Source organism: Salvia splendens, chromosome 6 (genome assembly GCF_004379255.2).
Source record: "Salvia splendens isolate huo1 chromosome 6, SspV2, whole genome shotgun sequence".
Classification (NCBI taxonomy): Eukaryota; Viridiplantae; Streptophyta; class Magnoliopsida; order Lamiales; family Lamiaceae; genus Salvia; species Salvia splendens.
This window is the reverse complement of record NC_056037.1, coordinates 4156201-4177864: the sequence shown is the minus strand read 5'-3', so window position 1 is coordinate 4177864 and position 21664 is coordinate 4156201. Positions and strand designations below refer to the sequence as shown.

The window sequence follows — 21664 nt, the reverse complement described above, 5'->3', positions numbered from 1 at the left end:
TATAAAAAAAACAAATTAAATAAATACTGGTTCTTACTACACGGGCTATTGCGTACATTTTTTAAAATTCTTATAAATTACAATAACATAGCCTAGGTAGCAATTGATGTCTAGTTCCTTTTCAGGAAAAAACAAAACAATTTTAATATGAGCAAGGAAATTAATTTTTTACAGGAGTTAAAGGATTCTTTCCTATTTAGTTAACAAATAAGTCAGTGAGTAGCTAATATTGATAAAAAAAAATCACTTCTATATCACTATTTCAGTCCACTCACTGAAACTGTACAACTCAAAAAATAAAAATAAAAACTACAGTACAATTTATATTCTTGTAAAAAATTATTATTTCCACAATAAAAAGGACCATCTCTCTCATACTCCTACATATAGGGAGTATGGGTCTATGGCAAACACCTCTTAACCATATAACTAGAGAACAAATCATAGCCACAAGATCAAAAAAATCAAGGGCTAGTATTAATTTTAGAATTTAAGGAGATATTAGTTCCATTAATCATAAATTTACTCTATAATAAAAATGCAGGGGTATTATGGTCAAAAGAACAGATCATAATTTATAATAAAAATGTGGGGTGCTCGGTGGTGGAGCCGTGGGCGGCGGTGGTGTGCGGGTTCGTGGCGGCGGTGATGCTGATTGGGTGCAACAGGCTGGCGGAGAAGGTGCCTTCGATCGGCTTGCCGTTGATTTTGATGAGGCCGCGGCCGCGCTTCCAGTGAGTCACCGCCACAGCGGTCTTCTTCCGGCCGAAACATTGAACTGACTCCTTTGCCACGGGTGCCGCCATGGTTTTCGCTTCGAGCTTCTGTCTTCATCTCTCTCTCTAAGCGGCGAAGCTGACCCTTGATTGAAGGAACAAATAAACAAATGGAGAAATAGATTGTATGAAACTGGGCTGGGGAATTGTATAGGAGTATAAATTATGACTATATCAGGAAAAAAGAAGAAAGAATAAGATAAGGAATTCCATGATTATTTTATTTTTATCTGCATACTTTAACTTATAATAAACACAGTCGTGAATTTGTACCCATTCATAATTGAATGTTGATTATGATATTTTTGATTACTGTGTACTTAGTTTGATGCCTTTGGTGTGAAATTAATATGTTCTCTCACCAAAAATATCTACTCAGTTTGAAATTATAAATCGTAATTTAATCTCTAATTTTTATGTTGTCTTAGCATAAAAATGATAATGGTGTTGTTGGGGTAGATGAAAAGCTGACAAGTAGAGCATAAGTTATCTTATCTATTTGTCCTTGAAAAAGAAAAATTATCGTTCTTCACTTTCTTCTAGCTTGTTTTGCTAATTTAAAACAAGAGTGATGTGTTTTGTAAACAAAAGTGAAGTAAAATCAAAATAAGAGTGATGTGTTTTGTGAACAAGAGTGAAGTAAAATCAGAATAAGAGTGATGTCTTTTGTAAACAAGAGTGATGTGTTTTGTAAACAAGAGTGAAGTAAAATCGTACTAAGAGTGATGTGTTTTGTAAACAAAAGTGAAGTAAAATCAGAATAAGAGTGATGTGTTTTGTAAAAACAAGAGTGAAGTAAAATCAGAATAAGAGTGATGTGTTTTGTAAACAAGAGTGAAGTAAAATCACAGTAAAAGTGATGTGTTTTGTAAACAAGAGTGACGTAAAATCGGAATAAGAATGATGCGTTTTGTAAACAAGAGTGACGTAAAATCACAGTAAGAGTGATGTGTTTTGTAAACAAGAGTGAAGTAAAATCAGAATAAAAGTGATGTGTTTTGTAAACAAAAGTGAATTAAATTATTAAATTTGTACATATTTAATCTTAAATATCATAATGAGTAGTTTTAGTGAAATATCCTTATCAATGGAGAAAGAAGAAATAAGAGGTATAAATAACAAAATTACAAATATTCCTTATCCCAGCAAATTACAGGAGCCAGGAAAAGAAAAGGAAGCAAAGCACCGAACGCAATTTGAAGAATCTGAAAATAGGAGTAAAAAAAAGAAGTTGAAAAACAGCACCTGGCATTGGTGGAGGCAGTAAGGGGTTGAACCGGCCAAGAAATCCGGAATTGGGAGCGGCGAAATTAGCAGTAATATCCTCGAATCCATAATCGTAGAGCCAATTCGTGTTCACAGGCGAAACCATCTCGAAAAACAGAAGATCGAATTGAGGAAGGGAGAAGCGAAGGATTATTCGAACCTCTTCGAACCATTCTCCACAGGATGGCGAGGACGGAGACGAAGAGGACGCCGAAGAAGGCGCAGAGCTTGACGAGGAAGTCGAACTTGTCGAGCTTCCAGATGTGAGCGGCGGCGGGGAGATCGACGAGGCCGGCGACGGCGGTGATGATGATGGCCCCGAGCACGAGGTTAGGGGTGTAGTGGAAGAGCGGCATGAGGAAGAGGAGCGTGACCATCACCGTCAAGCCATGACGACATTGGAGAGGGCGGTTTTGCAGCCGGCGTTGTGGTTGACGGCGGATCTGGAGAAGGCGCTGGTGGTGAGACGATATTCATGATCCTATTTTATATTTTCATATTGTAATTTCCAAAAATACCCTTGGCCTATTTTATATTATTAAAATAAATAATATTTGTTGCATTAAGATGTGTGGCTGAGATTTGTTCTCTAGTTATACACTTAAGATTAGTTATATCTTGATCACTATCCTAGGGAGTATAATATAATACTAGTACACATGCAAAATTATGAGTCGTGATAAAAATATGTACTGTAGTACATATAAATTCTATACATAATTGAATTTTTAAGGTAACTTATAATTAAAACTGATTGATTAATATTAAATTATTAAAAACGAATTAGTATATTAGTTCGTCATTTAAATTACAATCTTTCATTAGCTTCTGATCGATTCCATAACTTTCAAAACTGAAATGGAGTATAAAATTATAACTTTTTTTTACTTGTATGACCTCATAATGATCAAAATAAAAAATAATATGACTAAATCAAGCATGATGTATCAATAAAACACCATTGTTTAGGACAAAAAGATATCATTCTATTTTGAATGTCAATATAAACGACATCAATTGATTTTATGATGTAATTTTGTGTAAGATCAATTTCGATTTTGACCACGAGATAATTACATAAAATTAAGTAGTAGGAGTACTATAATTATAGTAGTACAGTATATTGGAATTACCAAAAATCAAAGAAAATTTTTAATTTAAAAGATAATTATCTCTATTATTATTATTGTTATACATTACGTACAGAGCATTTATTTGTATTCAAATTATAAATACAAACGGAAAGCCAATTGCAAATTGTCTCTCTCCGTTTATGTTTCCCAATTTAGAGCATCTATAGTATAGGCGCGCCAGCCGTCCCGGAAGCGGCGAAGGCGGGGCGGTCTATAGTGGGCGGGACGTCCGCCCCGAAGCGGACAAAAAAAATGGTGCGGAAGGCCATTCGGCGAGAAATGTGCGAGGACGCGCCTATCGCAGGGCGGCCGATTTTTTATTTATTTATTTTTTAAATTTAATTTAATTTACCTATAAATACACCTCATTTCACTCATTATTTTCACACCATTCCAATTATCCACTCATACTTTCTCTCACTAAAATTTGTGGATTCCATTGGTGTAGAACCGGGCCGACCAGGAGGATGAGGCGCGCGTGGCGGAGATCGCGGAGGCCGCGATCCCTCGTGCGATTACTCGTCGTCGGACCATCCAACGAGACCATAGCGGAGCGCACCAGCGTCTAATGGTGGACTACTTTGTGGATAACCCCCGTTATCCACCCGAGATTTTCTGTTGGCGATTCAGAATGTCGCAACGGCTCTTCAACCATATAGCGACGAATTTGGCGGAGCGGTACCGGTGCTTCACCCTCCGGAGTGATTGCACTGGCCGGATCGGGCTGTCTACTTTGCAGAAATGCACCGCTGCAATTAGACAACTTGCCTATGCCGGACCGGCTGATATGTTCGACGAATACCTACAGATGGGTGAGACGACTAGCCTAACGGTGCTCAGACAGTTTTGTAAAGGGATCCGGGAAATATTTGGTCTGGAGTTCCTACGAAAGCCCACTCCTGATGAGTGCCAGAGACAGCTAGATATGCATGGTTCGGTTCACGGTTTTCCAGGGATGTTAGGAAGCATCGATTGCATGCATTGGGAGTGGAAAAACTGCCCGATGGCGTGGAAAGGCCAGTTCACAACTGGTTTCAAAAGCAAAGGTCCATCGATGATTCTGGAAGCCATTGCTGACTACAGTTTGCGGATCTGGCATGCGTATTTCGGTGTTGCAGGCTCGAATAACGACATCAATGTTCTTCAGTCATCGCCTCTCTTCATTGTATAATTTTACTATTACTTTAATACGACAAAAATTTAGTGTTTAATTTTAATTTATGTAATTCTAGCCGGTTTTTTTTTCAATTACGTATAGTTCGATAATTTTAATTATAATTGAATTATAATTGAAATAAAAAAATTTGGGGCTATTGAAAGTATCCATGCGAATAACTTTTTTTTATGGGCGCGGATAAATAAATTGGGGTGTGGAAAAAAATGGGGGCGGGGTTGGGGCTGCCCGCGGCCTATAGTGGATTATCTTATAATTTCCTTTCGCTTTTGTAGTGATTTTGCCAGAAAATTACACAACGTAGTCAGAATTAATATCGCCGCCGTCAGACTCCGGATTTCCGGCGAGGAAAAGATAAATTACATATTGCTTAATTACCAGTTATTCTCGAGCATACTGCGTTCTTATTTTCGCTTCAGATCTGTCGAAGCTCCGCAGCATAATTGAGAAACTTGTTCAATTGAATTTGTTTCGTGAAAAAGTTAGGTGAATTATTGTCCAGTTCAGTGCAATTTGGTTGGAATTGAAGGGGCTTGTTATGCATCTTATGTAGTTGATGCATGTAATGGAAGGGGGAGTAGGATCAGGAGTGTTGAAGAAGAAGAGCTCGTCTGGATGGTTGATTATTAAAAAGGCAAGCGCGAATAAGAGCGTCGGGGGAGGATTGGGGGGTTTTGGTGACAGCAGTAGTAAGGGGAAAAAGAGGAGTAGATTGGTTGCTAGTGGATCGGATTCGAGTTCGAGGTCGAGTAGTGATGATGACGAGTCTTTGGAGCTTATGAGAAGAAAAATGAGCGAGAAGAGGTTGAAGGGCTCAGCGGGGTGTAAGAGGAATGAGGAGGTTAGTGCTGAGAAGCAGAGGAGTAGGTTGGATTTGTTTGAGTTCGATGAGTATGATGAGTTTGAATTTGATGGGAAGAAGATGAGGAATGAGCATACGCAGGATAGATTCAAGAGGGTTGGGAGGAATGATGGCGGTGATGTGAAGGAGCAGAAACATGGTTCGTATTTCAATGGCTCTAGTAGTGGAAGGAGTAAGAATGCAGGGGGCAGTGGCGTGAGGAGTAAAGGATTTGGTTCGTCTGATGATGAAGCACACATGCCGATTTCTTTGTTGAAGACGAAATATAAGGAGACGGCTGGTGAGTCGATCAGACTGCAGGGGAAGAACGGGGTGCTGAAGGTTATGGTTAATAAGAAGAAAAGGATGGATGTTCCTTCTCAGCATAAGAATCTTGAACCTTTGGTGGCGGATTTACCTGTTTATTCGGATTCAAAGACATCAAAAAGTCGAGGCTTGATAGTTGGCAAGGAAAGAAGTGGTGGGAAGGGGAAAGAGGAGATAAAGTTGGAAAAGGTGAATCCTACTCCAAACAAAAAAAGGAAGGCTAGAGATTCAGGTGTTGATGAGATTGATGAAGTGTTGGCAACGCCCAGACCTCAAGCTTGTAGCTCAAAGAAAGCAGTGAAGAAGGAGGCAGAAAGGTCTCCAAGCACTGAAATTTCGCCTCCTGTTAAAGGCAAGGAAGGTAAAGAAAGCAACGCAAAGCGTAGTGGAAATACTGAAAAGCAAATGTTGCGTGAGAAGATAAGAGGGATGTTGATCGATGCAGGATGGAGTATAGATTATAGACCAAGACGAAACAGAGATTACTTAGATGCTGTGTACATCAACCCTGGTGGAACGGCCTACTGGTCGATTATCAAGGCTTATGATGCGTTTAAGAAGCACTTGGATGAAGACGGAGATAAAGTAAAAGCAAAGGTCGGTTCCCCCTCATTTGCTCCTCTGTCTGAAGATCTGATAAATAAACTTACGAGACAAACCAAAAAGAAAATTGCTGAAGAATTGAAGAGAAAGAGAAAGAAAGAGAGCATGACTAAGAGTGCTAAGAAATCTGCTGTAAAAGAGGATGGGGACAGCTCAGATGATGATGATCAGAGTGAGGAGCGGTTAAGTCCTTATATGAAACAGAATCAGAAGTTGCGGGGAAAGTCAGGTAAAGTGGATCAAGATAGTGGCGTTGATTTAAGTGATGATTCACTCGATAGGAAGCCAAGGAAAGTAAAATTTGGAAAACCTTCCGCTTCTTCCAAGTCTAATCCTGTACAGGGAAGAACAAGTAAAGTAATTGGGAGATGTACCCTCCTGGTCCGTGGTTCTGACCGGGGCGATAACTCAGACTATGATGGATATGTTCCATATGGGGGGAAAAGGACAGTTTTGGCTTGGCTAATTGACTCTGGGACAGCAAAGTTAAGTGAAAAGGTGCAGTATATGAACCGCAGAAGGACAAAGGTTATGTTAGAAGGTTGGATCACAAGAGAGGGAATTCACTGTGGTTGCTGTAGTAAAATCCTTACTGTCTCCAAATTTGAGCTGCATGCTGGCAGCAAGCTGCGTCAGCCGTTCCAAAATATATTTTTGGAGTCTGGATCCTCCCTTTTGCAGTGCCAAATTGATGCGTGGAACAGTCAAGAGGAGTCCTTGCATCGGGATTTCTTCACTGTTGATGTGGATGGAGATGATCCAGATGACGATACATGTGGTATTTGTGGTGATGGAGGGGACTTGATCTGTTGTGATAGTTGCCCATCAACTTTTCATCAAATCTGTTTAGGAATACAGGTAGTTATTAGATATATCATGGTCTCATGGCACTTTTATTATAACATTGTCATGAAACTTGAATATTATAATTATTTCCTTTCCCTTTTATCTGTGAAATTAAATTATTCTTGTTCTTCCTCGTGCCTTCTTCTATGTAATATACTGGTATTATTGATGTTTCGCAACTTCTTGTAAAGTATCAGTATTTCTCGAAACTTGAATATATCACCACTTCCTTATCCTGTGTACAATCATCATCTCTAAAAATTGTTTTTCATTACTGTTCAGGTTCTTATTATCCTTCTGTATTGCAGATGCTTCCTTCAGGTGATTGGCACTGTCCAAACTGTATATGCAAATATTGCGGACTTGCCAATGAAAATATAGCTGAAGAAAATGATACTAGTTGCGGTGAACTTAATAGATGCAATGTTTGTGAGAAAAAATGTAATTTTGTTTCTCCTAATACAGCTCTAATTCATGCTCCCCCCCCCCCTCCCAACAATCATGTTCACCAATATACCTATATGCTTAAGTTTCCTTTATTTATTACTTTGTACAGATCACAACTCATGCATTGAGAGGGCACACCTGCAACCAAGTTCTTGCTGTGCATCTTTCTGTGGACCGAAGTGCCAAGAGGTATCAATAAATGTTTCCTTTTCACAATCAATAGTTAGAATCATGACATAGCGGTGTTCTATATTGCTGTTTCTGCATAAGTCCGAAAAATGCCAAGGGTTGCAAAAAACTAACTATAGCTTACATCTGGAAGATGCAGTCTCGTCATTAGCCTGAAATATGAGGATACCTGTACTTTGATCTAATTTAACAATTTCATTCATTTTAGTACGGCTACTATTACTACTATTATCAGTTTATCACTACTACTATTATCATCATTATTGATGCACTTCTCACTGTGGTTAAACTAAAAGGTTTATTTACCTTCAGCTTTGTAGTCCGAATTTGACTATTGTGAAATAGATATCATATTTGATTCCTTATTTCTAAAATTATCAACCTAATCCTGACTAATTGTATTGGGTAGAAATTTTACTGAAATTTCCATAATATCAACTTTATCCAATAAAGCTTCATTGCATCAACTTCTTTACCTCTCTTTCTTAATTATGTAATTCAGAAAGTCATAAGGAAAACTGATGATCATTGATCAGTACCGGACTACCGGATATTCTTCACCTTTTGGCATATTTCATAATTTCATGGAATTTTGCAAGCATTATACTACTCTGTATTCAGTATTTCAGGACATTGTTTTAATGTTTTATATGCAATAAAGATCAGCTTCCTCTTATTTGCTCTTTTAATGTTGTGGAATAAATTATAACCTTCCTCACATCTTGCCCTTTTTGGTTTCCTAGATATATAGCCACATACAGAAGATTCTTGGAGTCAAACACGAATTGGAAGCTGGAATAACATGGTCCATTATTCAACGATCAGATGTGTCAGATGCATCGCAATGTGGATTTCCTTCAAGGGTCGAATGCAACTCTAAGTTAGCTGTTGCATTGTCTGTAATGGACGAGTGTTTTTTGCCTATCATTGACAGGAGAAGTGGGATAAATATAATACATAACGTGGTCTACAATTACGGGTAAGCGATTTGCAACCGTTCTAATTTCAGATACACACATACTATTTTCTTCATCATCTCATACTGTGACATCTGGATTTATTGTGTCTTACTAGTGTTTGAGAATAAAAATTTCAAAGGTTGTACGGGTATTGTACAAGCCTTGCGCATATTGCAATCACATATGGGAGCCCATAAATTTCATAGTCAACTGCTACTTGTGGATAGTGTTGTGACTCTTGTCTGATTCAGTACTAATTTGGTAACCAAGTAGGATCAGGCTTGCATTTCTTTTATAGTTCAACCAACTTTTGCTTGTTTGTATCAAACAATTGCTTAAACCGAGCATGCAAAACAACATGCAATTACTACGATTTTTATTTGTTAGCTCAAGCATTTAGATTTGTGCTTATAGGCCTCGTACTTTAGTTTAAATAAATAAATCCAACTCTTCCTGTCTCCTTCTCCAAATAGTTCATTCGCTTGCCTTCATCCCTATTCTTTCATATTTTTCTCATTTCCATCTCCACCTGGAAAAATTACATATATCCTATACTTGGATTCGGGCAGTCCGGCAGTGTAAATGATGATTATATGACTCTTATTCTGCAGATCAAATTTCAATCGTCTGAATTATCGTGGATTTTATACAGCAATATTGGAACGAGGTGATGAAATATTAGCCGCAGCATCAATCAGGTAAAGAAACAGCACATCAGATCTGTGCCCTGTCTATGATCTTCATAATGGAAGCATCCAAACTTAACCTTAATACTATTGTCTTCTTGAATTATGTTTTGCGGACAGCTTTCGTTGACCCTCGTGATAATTGAAATCCACTATTATACAGCCAATTGATTTGCAGAACTTATCAACATCTATAGTCGAGCAAGTACTTCTTTGTTTAGGATAAATTGAATAGATTTGTACACCATTATGTGCAAGAATACAACATTGCACTATTGCCATCCATTCTAGAGCTTTTACTTGTGTAATCAAAATCTTATGTTCAACATTGGGTTCTTTTGAATCTTTTCTAAACAATTCGTTGTGTATATCTATTTTGGCCCATCACTTGAAATTTTCATGTCACTATTAGGCTCCATGGAGATCGTCTTGCTGAGATGCCATTTATTGGGACTCGTGAGATCTATAGGCGTCAAGGAATGTGTCGCCGACTTTTATCCTCAATTGAAACTGTAAGAATTTTAGACTCACCTTTGCAGTCTGCTATGCTCATGCCATCGAGTAATGCTTCTCTTCGGAGTTAATATGAGATCTGCTAAAAATCACTTGGAAGAAACTTCAATATCCACTGGGACTCTGTAATTGTATCTGAATGCTTACATCAATTCTTGTAATTCTAGGAACTCAGTTCTCTCAAGATCAGGCAATTGATCATTCCTGCCATATCGGAGCATTTGAACACATGGACCGCCGTATTTGGTTTCGAGGAACTCGAGGGTGCCCTTAAGAAAGAAATCAAGTCCATGAATATGTTGGTGTTTCCGGGGACGGATATGCTGCAGAAACAGTTAGCAAAGCAAGAAAATTCCGATGGTAAAGCTTATCCTTCCCTTCTATCTGCAGCTAGCAACGATTGAACAATTTTATTCACCTCAATATGTGTTTCGTTTCTGTATTATCTGGACTCTGTCACTTGGCCCGTGTTTTAACTTTATTTTTCTTGTAAATAGGTGTCATGGTTTCTGAGCCAACTACAAACCAACCTCCATCGCCTGCTTTGGTTGAGAAATCTGAGGCTAGTTTGTCTGAGGAACAGAATAGACAGGCGAGCAGCGATTCTGGGGGATGCCCGACCTCCAAGAGCATTGATGATGTTGATGCTCTGGTTTCAGCATCTCCCATACCAGCCATTCCTTCAGATGCTGTGTGTGAAAACAAGCAGAAAGAGTCCTCTGATAATTTGAAGTGCCTCATCTCTGGAGACAGTAACGTCTCCAATGAGGGGCACAGATCGATAGAACCTTTTGAAGATAATGATTCCATCCCACCAGTGAAGGCTGTAGAAAAGGATGGGTGCAAAATCAAGGATTCTAGAACTCCAACTTGCTCGGAGAATGCTTCTGAAGATGCCCCCCTGTCAAAAACTGTAAGTGGTGGTTGTGTTGGATCATTGCCTTCCCCTGTTTCGGATGTTTCTGCGGAAGTTAACAATGGAACTTCAAATGGCGACAATGAAGAAAGTGTTGTGCCATCAAATGCCAACTCGGATCATGAGGTGTTTGATGCAAAAACCGATGGTGTCGATCCAGGTGTCGTCCAGGACACCCCTGTCCGTACGGAAAGTGATAAACTCGACATAGATGTGAAACTTGATGGTGTCGATCCAGACATTGTCCAGGTCACCCCTGATCGCACTGAAATTGCTAAACTCAATGTGGATGCAAAAACCAATGGTGTCGATCCAGGTGTCGTCCAGCACACCCCTGATCTCACTGAAAGTGATAAATCCGACGCAGATGCCAAAACCAACGGTGTCTATCCAAGTGTCGTCCATGACATTCCTGATTGCACGGAAAGTGATAAACCCAACATAGATCCCAAAACCAATGGTGTTGATCCAATTGTCATCCGTGACACTCCAGATTGCACGGAAATTGATAAGCCCGACATAGATCCCAAAACCAATGGTGTTGATCCAAGTGTCGTCCAGGTCACTCCTGATTGCATGGAAAGTGATAAACCTGACGGAGATCCCAAAACCAATGTTGTTGATCCAAGTGTTGTCCAGGGCACTCCTCCCGATTGCACTGAAAGTGATAAACCCAACGGAGATGCAAAAACCGATGGCATTGATCCAGGCACCAAACCCGATAGAGATGCAAAAACTGATGGCATCGATCCAGGTGTCGTCCAGGACGAACCCGATCGTGCTGAAAGTGATAAACCCCACGGAGATGCAAAAAATGATGGTATTGATCCAGGCGCCAAACCCGACAGAGATGCAAAAACTGATGGCATCGATCCAGGTGTCGTCCAGGACGCACCCCGATCGTGCTGAAAGTGACCAACCGATCCAACCCGATGGCGATACAAAAACTGGTGGCGTCTTTGTCAAGGACACTCGTGACCACTGATGAACCCAGCAGAGAAAGCTAGACGTCGCCTCAGGATGTTGCAGCAATGAAGAACCATGCCTGGTGATCATACCGTTGGAGCCACTCTGAAATCATAGAAGGTTTCAGGTCACACATGAAGATGATGACCGGAGCATGAGATTGAGGTTTGCAACATTTATATATGATGCCACATAAAAAAAGTGATGACAATAATAATAATAGGGGTTGAAGATTATGGCCTTAATTATTTTTGTGATAATTTTAGTAGTAGTAGAATAGTAGTAGTAGTGTGTGTATGTTGTAGATGATTTTTGGGGGAAAGCCATTTTTAAAGGAGCAACACCTAATTTTCAGATACTGTGGTTTCTCTGTTGTTACATTTTGTGACTTTTTATATAGTTTTCCAACATATTGATACTTGACGATTTATTTTTAGTGTTACATTAACTTGGTTATACTTATGATAAAAGTACATCAATTAATAATATTAATACGCCTTCTTACAAATCATCATAACTTTCCATAACTATGTACTGCATAAAAGATGTTTTATGTTTAATATGATTTTATTTTATTTTATTTTATTTAGGGCTATTTGATTGTAAATTTTAAAACTTTGTCAAATTATGGTTTTGTATACAAATTTTAATATGCCAGCAAATCAATCAATTATTGGTTTGTTCTGAATTTGTAATATAGCAATTAAATTAAAATTCCAAAATTTTGTAAAGTTCTGGTTTTATATAGTATAATTTTATTTATTCAATAATTAATTTGTTCTGATTTTGCAACAAAATACAATTAATGAAAATTTTCAATTTAATATAAATTGAAAATGTTCATATTTTTTTTGACCGGAGGGGTATTATAAATCATCCGTTTTATACCCCAACTCTATATCAATAAATTTACTAAGCGCGACTCTAATTTAAAAACATCCGTTTTATACCCTACTCTATATTCCTCCCACCGCGCACCACCAGTCGTCGCCGCTCTCCGCCGTTCATTTCGCTCAGGTTCCTCCGCGTATGGAGCTGTCAATCCCTCACCGTTCCCTCATCCATTCCAATTTCTCTCACTCGCGTCTTCGTAACTCACCAGTTCATCCCTCGCAGCGTCTTCTCCTCCCCGTACACCTTCCGCAGCGGAAGGTACACATCCTCTCCACTCACCTTCCATCATCTTCAATGGATCCCTCGGTCACTCGCGCGTCCGACGATAACGGCTCGCTGGCGGTAACTACAGCTCAAGGTTAATTATTAGTTTTTCAACTTGAATTTATGACTATTATTTGTGATGGCGGTGATAATTGCTTGGGAACTGCAGGAGGAAGAATTGGAGAGGTTAAGAGGGTTACGAAGGAGACGAATGTGAGTGTGAAGATTAATCTGGATGGTGACGCCGTGGCTGAAAACAACACGGGCATTCCTTTCCTCGATCACATGTTAGATGTAAGTTTATACTAATAATTATATGTTTGAGCTTTATGAGCAGAAACTGTTAAATTGTTGTTGAAACTTGAATATGTTAAGGAGCTGATTATCATGTATCTCCATTCTCCACTCATTGTAAGTTCAGTTTGTGAAACATGAAGCTTCAGTAATTGAAGTAATTAGGGTGAATTGCTTCGCTTTTAATTTCAGGCAACTTCTATGATTTTTTGTTAACTCCAGTGTTTGTTGAAGCATTTTTGATCATTTTCTTCCATATGTGATTATGGAATTGTTGATTAGTTTTGATGAAGGTTGATATTGTCTTTTCATATTTGTGTCAGCAACTTGCTTCACATGGATTATTTGATGTTCACGTGAAGGCTGTTGGGGATATTCATATTGATGATCATCACACCAATGAAGATGTAGCCCTTGCAATTGGGACAGTAAGCTTCCAATAACAGTTTCAAGTGTTTTAGTTGAATCATAATTGACCTTATGGCTTATGAGAGATACTTAGACCGCGTTCTTTTGTTTCAGTTGCTACTATGATTTATTGACCTTTGCTTAGATTTTTAGAATCCTCTTAATTGTTTGCCTGTTTATTTTGGTTGTTTAGTTAATTAGTTCTGAAAATTGATATCGGCCACACTGAATGTTCATGCAGGCTATGCTGCAGGCACTTGGTGATAGGAAAGGAATCAACCGATTTGGGGACTTCTCAGCTCCTCTTGATGAAGCTCTAGTACATGTTTCACTGGTATGATACTGCAATGGTTCCGACTCTGAAAGCAAATGTAATAAAAGTAAATGCTATATTTATATACATGTAGGTGCATAAACTTATCCACCCTATTTCTTTAACATAAGCAGCAGACATTATGATTTGATTAGGGTCAGTAATGTCTTCTTAATCAGCTCATTGCTTTAATCTCTTATCCGTTCTACTATGCTCTTGCTACCAAAGTCTACAGAATTTGTAAGCATGCGCCCCATCGCCCCGCGTTCTTGATTTTTACCTCATAGCCCCAGAGCGTGCCACACTCCTGGAAATGGATGTGGTACATGAACACATCCTTTAGGCATTAAAGTGTTTTGAGATTTACCATGTTAGAAATCTGTTTTCGTCTCAGTTAGAATATGATATTATATAGCCATTCTACAATTTTCATTCAAAATGTTTTGTAGGATCTATCTGGAAGGCCACATTTGGGTTATGATCTTCACATACCAACAGAAAGAGTAGGAACTTATGACACACAGGTATTCTTTGCTCTGTATGTACTTGAATTCCCCTAGTATTCCATTACTCTGTTATGCAATCTGATCTTGCCTTAAACCGTTGCTTTGCACAAAATAATATGTTCTTGATGGCCTAGCATTCCATTACTCTGTTATGCAATCTGATCTTGCCTTAAACTGTCAATTGATTCGAACATTTTGCTTTTATAGCTGGTGGAGCACTTTTTTCAGTCCTTGGTCAATACCTCTGGAATGACACTACACATACGACAGGTAGATATTGTTCTTAAGTTCTCGTATAGATTATCTTGAGTAACTGGTTTAGTGATTCAAATTGCCAGAAACTGAATGCAATATGGTAGCTCCTAAGCTTTAGTTGATTAACACAGCACAGAACATTAGCGTGCTTATCTTATGGGAACTGCTACATTGAAGAGCACACCTCTAGTTTGCGTGTATTGTGTTTGCTTTTGTTTCAGCTACAAACTTTTGATATTCTCACAAAATCTATTCCCCTGACATTGAAGATTATAAGTTTTATCTAAGAGCGTCCGCAATAGGATGCGGACTAGCCATAGCCTAGCTAAAAACTCCTCCTGCCACATCATCAAGGACTTCCCACAACAGCCCAGTAATAGGCTAGCCAACGCTCTAGCCCTCCCAAGAAAAAAAACACCCAAAACAACAACAATGAAATGAGTTAGAGAAAAAAAACAGAGAAAAAAATGAAATGGGAATAGGATATATTAGGAAAAAAAAATAAAAAAATAAAAAATCGGCTAGCCACTCTCATCCGCGCCCTAGCTCTAGGGCGTTGGTTTTTTGTCCGTTGGGCTAGCCTAACGCAATAGCGGACTAGCCGAGCGCCCTAGCCGCTCGCCGGTGGCTAGGGCGTCGGCCAGTCCGCTATTGCGGATGCTCTAAACCTATCTTATTATGAATTAATTCTTCGGACACTCCTCTATATGAAAGAATCAGACATGAATTTGACCAAAACTTATTGAACCTTAGTAAAGGTGGTGTACAGACTACAGATTACACATCTATTATTTCTGAATACTGAATTTGTTTGATTGGTATTAGCTTGCTGGGAAAAATTCTCACCACATCATAGAGGCAACTTTCAAGGCCTTTGCAAGGGCTCTCCGGCAAGCAACAGAATATGATCCGCGTCGTCGTGGAAGTATTCCAAGGTCTGTTTTAACCCCCCAAATTCAAACAAAAGTCTTCTGCAAAGTCTTATGAACCAGATATTGTAGCTCTGTTAGGTTCCCAATTATACAATACTTTGTGGGTCAATCTCAATGTTTCGTTTTCTCTGTTTGTAGCTCGAAAGGTGTTCTTTCACGCACGTGAATACTTCATCGATTGTGCCAAAAGCTTGACGAATGTCTAGGTACACGCTCGAAACAATAGTCCTCATTTTTTCAGAAAGGAAACTGCTTTAAGGTTTTGCTGTGTGTGCATCCCTATCTTATCTTTGCAGCCTTTTTTTCATGCATTTTTGTAATATAAAGTCAATGTTTATTAGCAAAAAGATTGAACCCTTGTGTTCTGATTGATGTTTATATGTGGATTACTGTTTTTGTTTCAAATGTTAGCCACTTAATGTTTTGTAAATGTGTGGGCCTGGAATTCCCTGAATAAATAAGAAAGCAATCATTTGGAGTGATGTCTTAGTAGAGTCAAATTCAAGTTTGAATTTTAGGATAAAATCAATGATGGTTATATAATGTGGAATCTTATACTACCAAGTAAAGAAAAAGTTGAATTTGAAAAGCAATAAATTTCACGCTTGCCCAAATAGAGAAATTTTCTGTTTCTTTGTGTTATTTATAAAATGAGTACATAGGGAAACGATTGAAAAAAGGAAAATACAAACATGTTTTGCAGTTTATATTGTACCGTACGTGCATTTCAAATGCATAAATACTAAAGTAGATGGAATGACATAGGCTTGCATTGACAAAGAATTTTTTTATTTTTGTGTTCATTGTGACATTGATTTTGTGGAAGGCCTATTTCCTAGAAATGGACATAAAGGTAGAGCTAGGAAGGGTGGAGAGCATAAAATAATATTGCTACAAAACAAAATAGTCTCATAAGTTGGATACTTTAAGATTTGGGGTAGGATCAAATTTATGCAATGAGTATACTATCTTCCAAAACAATATGACAATGCTAGTGACTCATCTTAAGATAAACTGTCATTATTTTTCTTGCTTAATTGTACCTATAGCTTTAATATATTTGAATTGGTTGATTAGGTTGTTAATTCAATAATGGTACTCAATTTAGTAATTTTGTCTTGAACCTAAAGTTTTACCAGGACTGCCCATAGGCCTAACGGAACCTAGTTTCGATAGTATAATTTTTTATGTGGGCCTGTTTTTGAGATTTGCATGATTCCAATTTTTTTTTTTAAAAAAACAGCTTATTCATGTATTCCTTAGGTCGCTTTTTATTTAAAAAACTCAATAGGTACATGAATTATGATTCAAGTAATATATCTAAACTACTTGTACAAAAAGTGACAAATGTCGTTACAAAGGCCCTAAAGCTACTAGGCTCATTATATTGTGAGTTTGGTCATCTCTCCCCTCTATGATCGTAATATGACTTAGTTGCATAATTGTCCGCAAATGTAATTTGAGACACTAGAAGTCTCAAAATTGTCGTAATGGTTTCGAACAATTGCTCAGATCTCCTCGCACTTGAACACCCTTTGTTCATCATTGTTGAAAGCCTCATTTGCCCGTTGGACCATATCATCCCAACCTATGGCTGATTGGCCATATGTTATGCACATTGGTTGTCTATGATGTTGACGAATTTGGAGACATCCTTGTGCACTGAAGCCCAGTGTTTGTGCAAATGATTGTAATCATCTCTAGTGCCATTTCGGTTATAGCTTGTTGAATTGTGGTTAGTCTGGTCCAGGATCATGTGTTGCCGTCGGTGTTGGTCCGTATTGGAAGTTGTCTTCTTCACCCGCAACCCAACCGCACCCGGTCCCACTGAGTCCAACCCCATTTGTGGCTAGGTTGCTTTTGCCAGTTGTAGGAGGGAGCATCCAATTAGGAATTTAGGCCATCCACAACGCTGTCTCTATACCGTCTCTTAAACCGTCTCTTAACTACTATTTGAGCACTATTTGAGGGCCCCACTGTCCTTTTTTCCTCCATCTCTTAACTAAGAGACGGAGGCTGCAACGCTCCGTCTCTTAACCGTCTCTATACCGTCTCTTAATTACTATTCATTCAATTTAATTTATAATTTTTTTTAAAACCCAATTCAATTTAAACAAACACACTTTATTAAAATTAAAACAATATTACAACTTAACATTAAAAAAGCGAAGACATAATTAAAATTCTAAAAAAATAAAAATGACATAATTTAATATTCTCCGCCAAAGTTTTCCCAAATGTGCTCAATTAGATCCTCTTGGAGTTGGGTGTGGGCGCTAGAGTCGCGTGTCCTTGCCCGAATAGCCAACCGTTCTTGTATAGATGGATGCGCTCCACTTCGCGGCGGACTACTTGCAGTTGAGCTTCCGGGGGATTCGGGGTCGAACCAATTTCCGGCATCGGGTCCTTCGTCTCGGACAATCATGTTGTGCAAGATTATGCACGTATACATGATGTCGACCATGCTCTCCATGAACCACGAACGAGCCGGGGCTTTGATGATGTTGAAGCGCGCTTGGAGAACCCCGAACGCCCTCTCCACATCCTTGCGCGCAGCCTCCTGCTTCTGCGCAAAAAGAGCCTGCTTTGGGTTCGCTGGCCTGCCGCACGTCTTCACGAAGGTCGGCCACTTCGGGTAGATGCCGTCGGCGAGATAGTACCCCATTTTATACCGTCGGTTGTTGGCGACGAAGTTGATGGCCGGCGCTTTACCATCCAAAACTTCGGTAAAGAGGTCGGACTGTTGGAGCACGTTTACGTCGTTGTTCGAGCCAGGGACCCCGAAGTACGCGTGCCAGATCCAAAGTCGGTAGTCGGCAACGGCCTCGAGTACAACGGTTGGGTGGGTGCCTTTGTGGCCGCTCGTGTAGGAACCCCTCCAAGCCACCGGGCAATTCTTCCATTGCCAGTGCATGCAATCGACACTGCCAAGCATCCCGGGGAATCCGTGCACTTGTTCGTGCAGGTTGAGGAGGAACTGACAATCCTCCGTGGTTGGCCTCCGGAGAAATTCGTCACTGAAGGCTGCCCGGACGCCTCTGCAGAAGTTGAGCAAGCACAAGCGCCCAGTACTGTCTCCGATGTGCAGGTATTCGTCGAATATGTCGGCCGTTTGTCCAGTCGCAAGCTGCCGGATGGCTGCAGTACATTTCTGCAGCGTCGTGTGGCTGGGACGACCGACCGCGTCGAACCCTTCTCGGAAGAACTCCTCCCTGGCCGCCAAAGTATTCGCTATGTGGAGAAATAGCGGTTTCCGCATGCGGAAACGGCGACGGAAATAGGTATCTCCCCAAATCGGGTTATCGCAGAAGTAGTCGCGTACTAACCGTGCGGCGGCTTCCTCCCGGTTCCGATTGATGTACTTCCGGGAGCGTCGTGGGGGTGGTGCGGCTTCCTCCGCCTCTCGTCGTCGATCTTCTTCGAGTGATTGTTCCATTAATTGACGCATTTGCTCAAAAGGATCCATTTGTTTGAGTTGATTGAAGATGGAAATTGGAGTGATAGAGAGGATTTGAGAGGAATAGATGTGTGTTTGTGTTTGAAATGAGTATGGAATAGAATTATTTATAGAGTAAAAAAATTAAAAATTTAAAAAATGAAAATAAATATTTAACGGTAATATTACCGTTTGAAAAAAAAATTTTTTTTTTTTTTATTAAAAATCGATTTTTAAAAAAAAAATGAATTATTGCGTCATCAGTGACGACGCCCACTCGCGGGCCAGCGAGTGGGCGTCACGCACGCATGGGGACGTGCCACGTGTCTCGGGCGCGTGGCGAGACAGCTCGTCTCGTGTCTCTCCGAGACGAGCTACGCGACGAGCCGGTCGCGAGCTGGAGACGAGATGGCCGCTGCAATGCGTCTCGCGGGGGTCTCGTCTCTCCGAGACGAGACGCGAGCCCGGCGCGAGACGCGTTGTGGATGGTCTTAGGATGGCACGAACAAAGTACTACTACTATAAGTCTTGGTCCATTTGTGACATGTGTGCAAGTGGCTAGCCTACCTATAATCACCCATATGTGTATATAGATATAGATGGTCATGTGTACGTATAAGGCCGGCAGCGTCTTTACTTTATCTGACTGCAAGCATGTGGTCGTCAGTGGAGGGTTGGGCCACCACCCTACCGCGGCGCCCCCACCACCACTTTTCTACCTTTTCAGCCTTTTCTTACTTTTCTCGTCGATTTCCGCGAAACTCTTTTATTTTATTCTTTTGTTTTCCCTCTTTGTGTCTACATTTAAAATTCCCTCTATCCAACAAAATAAGTACTCCCAAAAAAAAAAAAAAAATAAGTACTCCCTCAATTTCAACTAAATTGGGATCAAGAAATTGTGCTTTCAACTAAATTGGGATCGATAAATTGTGCTGAAAAATAGGGAAGAAGAACAAAATATGAAGAATAAAGAGAAAGTAAAGTATTATGATAAAATCAAATAGGAAAGATTGAATATTTTATTTTTTATTAAAAAATGACTTAACTTAGTTATGATATACTTATAAAAAAAATAATTCAACTTAATTAAAATGAAGGAAATATTTTTTAATATTTATTCAACAAAATTAGTTCAAGAAATTGTGTTGAAAAATAGGAGAGGAGAAAAATAAAGAGAAAGTAAAGTACTCCCTCTGTCCATGACTACTCGCACAATTTCTTTTTGGCACGGAGATTAAGGAATAAGTGTATAGCAAAGTCAACAATTGCGGCTGTAGGTGATAATTTTTACTAAAAATTGAAATATTGCAAATAACTTGGGACGCCCAGAAAGGAAATAAGTGCAAGTAGTCCGGGACGGAGGGAGTATTAAGTATGATAAAATCAAGTAGGAATGATTGAATAAAAAGAAAATGACTTAACTTAGTTGTGATATACTTATAAAAAAAATATAACTCAACTTAGTTGAAATGAAAGAAATATTTTTTAATATTTATTCCACAAAATTAGTTCAAATTCATTTTCCAACATCAATTTTGCATGAGGACTCTTGTAGACTTGTAGTCCTCGAAATATCAATATTTTTAGATGAAGTAAACGTCTAATTAAACTCCTCATTCCGATAAAAGCTTCTAACACAAGTTCATTATTTACAAAATGAAGGCAATGTCACTATCTTTAATTTGATATACATATTTTACAGTTATGTTGAGTTACATTATCTTGTAAACGAAGAGAAAAAAAAGAGGTAAAATGCGAACTTTCACCGCCCATAATAAATACTACTCCCACCGTCCCTGAAATTTTGTCATATTTTTTCATTTCTGTCTGTCTAACAAAATTTGTCAGATTTCTCTTTTTACCATTTTTGATAGTGAGCCCTACATTCCACTAACTTATTCCCACTCACATTTTATTATAAAATTATTATTTTAAAAATAGGATTCACATCCTATCAACTTTTTCAACTCACCTTTCATTACATTTCTTAAAACGTGTGCTCGGAAACTGTGACAAAATTTGAAGTACGTGTATGATTTAGTGGGAGCACATTTTATATTAAAAAATTGGAGTACACAGTACTATTTCTAAATCAATAAAATCAGAAATGCTGGCTATTTTTAGACGTAAATCTTAAGTTAAGGAGTAAGTATTTCAGAATGATAAATGCACATGTAAAGAACTACTCCGTACTTATTAATTACTAGTAGTACTCACTTTTTAAAAGTAACTGTATAAACAACTGCTCCAACATGTTTCCTCCATGTATAAAAACTTAGAAAAATGTTTTGGAGACATAATGTCTAAGACATGAAGAGGTTAAAGTAGTAATTTTGTATTATATTGTGTTTATTATTAAATTAATGCTTTACATGTATACTATTTTACCCTTAATGGTATAAAAGGTATGTATGACTTCAATTAAGGAAGGTGTGTGTCTTAATGAGATTTGTGCCTAGCAATTAATTAAATTTCAAAGATTTTTAATTCATTTTTTTATTAAGTTTTCTCTCCTCTTCTCTAATTATAAGTCTATCAATAAATTCTCTCTTTTTTCTCACATTATAATGCTCCATCAATGAATTCTCATTTTCTTTTTCTCCAAGTATAGTTTTACATCAACAACTTATCTCTTTTCCAATTTGCTCATTTCTAATTTTCTATAACAATAAAAAATTTATTTATATCATTTTATCACATACAAATTAAAATATGCATTT

General features: G+C 38.7%; 2 protein-coding genes across 2 annotated transcripts; both read left to right on the top strand.

Annotated features, from left to right (window-relative positions):
• The first annotated feature begins 4579 nt into the window (after nt 1-4579).
• Nucleotides 4580-12072, top strand: LOC121807975. Its single transcript, XM_042208312.1, has 8 exons — nt 4580-6978; nt 7275-7407; nt 7523-7602; nt 8346-8581; nt 9173-9259; nt 9660-9759; nt 9928-10120; nt 10258-12072. The coding sequence occupies exons 1-8, from the start codon at nt 4906-4908 to the stop codon at nt 11583-11585; spliced, it is 4230 nt and encodes a 1409-aa protein (XP_042064246.1). The 5' UTR covers nt 4580-4905; the 3' UTR covers nt 11586-12072.
• A 493-nt stretch (nt 12073-12565) lies between these two features.
• Nucleotides 12566-15913, top strand: LOC121809963 (imidazoleglycerol-phosphate dehydratase 1, chloroplastic-like). The gene is made up of 8 exons (XM_042210825.1): nt 12566-12894; nt 12970-13094; nt 13418-13522; nt 13744-13836; nt 14265-14339; nt 14529-14591; nt 15402-15511; nt 15647-15913. Exons 1-8 carry the CDS (start codon nt 12672-12674, stop codon nt 15672-15674), a joined length of 822 nt encoding a protein of 273 aa, XP_042066759.1. The 5' UTR covers nt 12566-12671; the 3' UTR covers nt 15675-15913.
• The last annotated feature ends 5751 nt before the right edge of the window (nt 15914-21664 follow it).

What these genes read in the sequence shown, in the direction of transcription:
- LOC121807975 (XM_042208312.1), top strand. Translation starts at nt 4,906, where the DNA reads ATGCATGTAATGGAAGGGGGAGTAGGATCAGGAGTGTTGAAGAAGAAG. An exon ending in GTGGACCGAAGTGCCAAGAG is followed by an intron (nt 7,603 to 8,345) that starts GTATCAATAAAT and finishes TTGGTTTCCTAG; the next exon opens with ATATATAGCCACATACAGAA. An exon ending in AAAGCAAGAAAATTCCGATG is followed by an intron (nt 10,121 to 10,257) that starts GTAAAGCTTATC and finishes TCTTGTAAATAG; the next exon opens with GTGTCATGGTTTCTGAGCCA.
- LOC121809963 (XM_042210825.1), top strand. Translation starts at nt 12,672, where the DNA reads ATGGAGCTGTCAATCCCTCACCGTTCCCTCATCCATTCCAATTTCTCT. An exon ending in TAGCCCTTGCAATTGGGACA is followed by an intron (nt 13,523 to 13,743) that starts GTAAGCTTCCAA and finishes ATGTTCATGCAG; the next exon opens with GCTATGCTGCAGGCACTTGG. An exon ending in CTCTAGTACATGTTTCACTG is followed by an intron (nt 13,837 to 14,264) that starts GTATGATACTGC and finishes AATGTTTTGTAG; the next exon opens with GATCTATCTGGAAGGCCACA.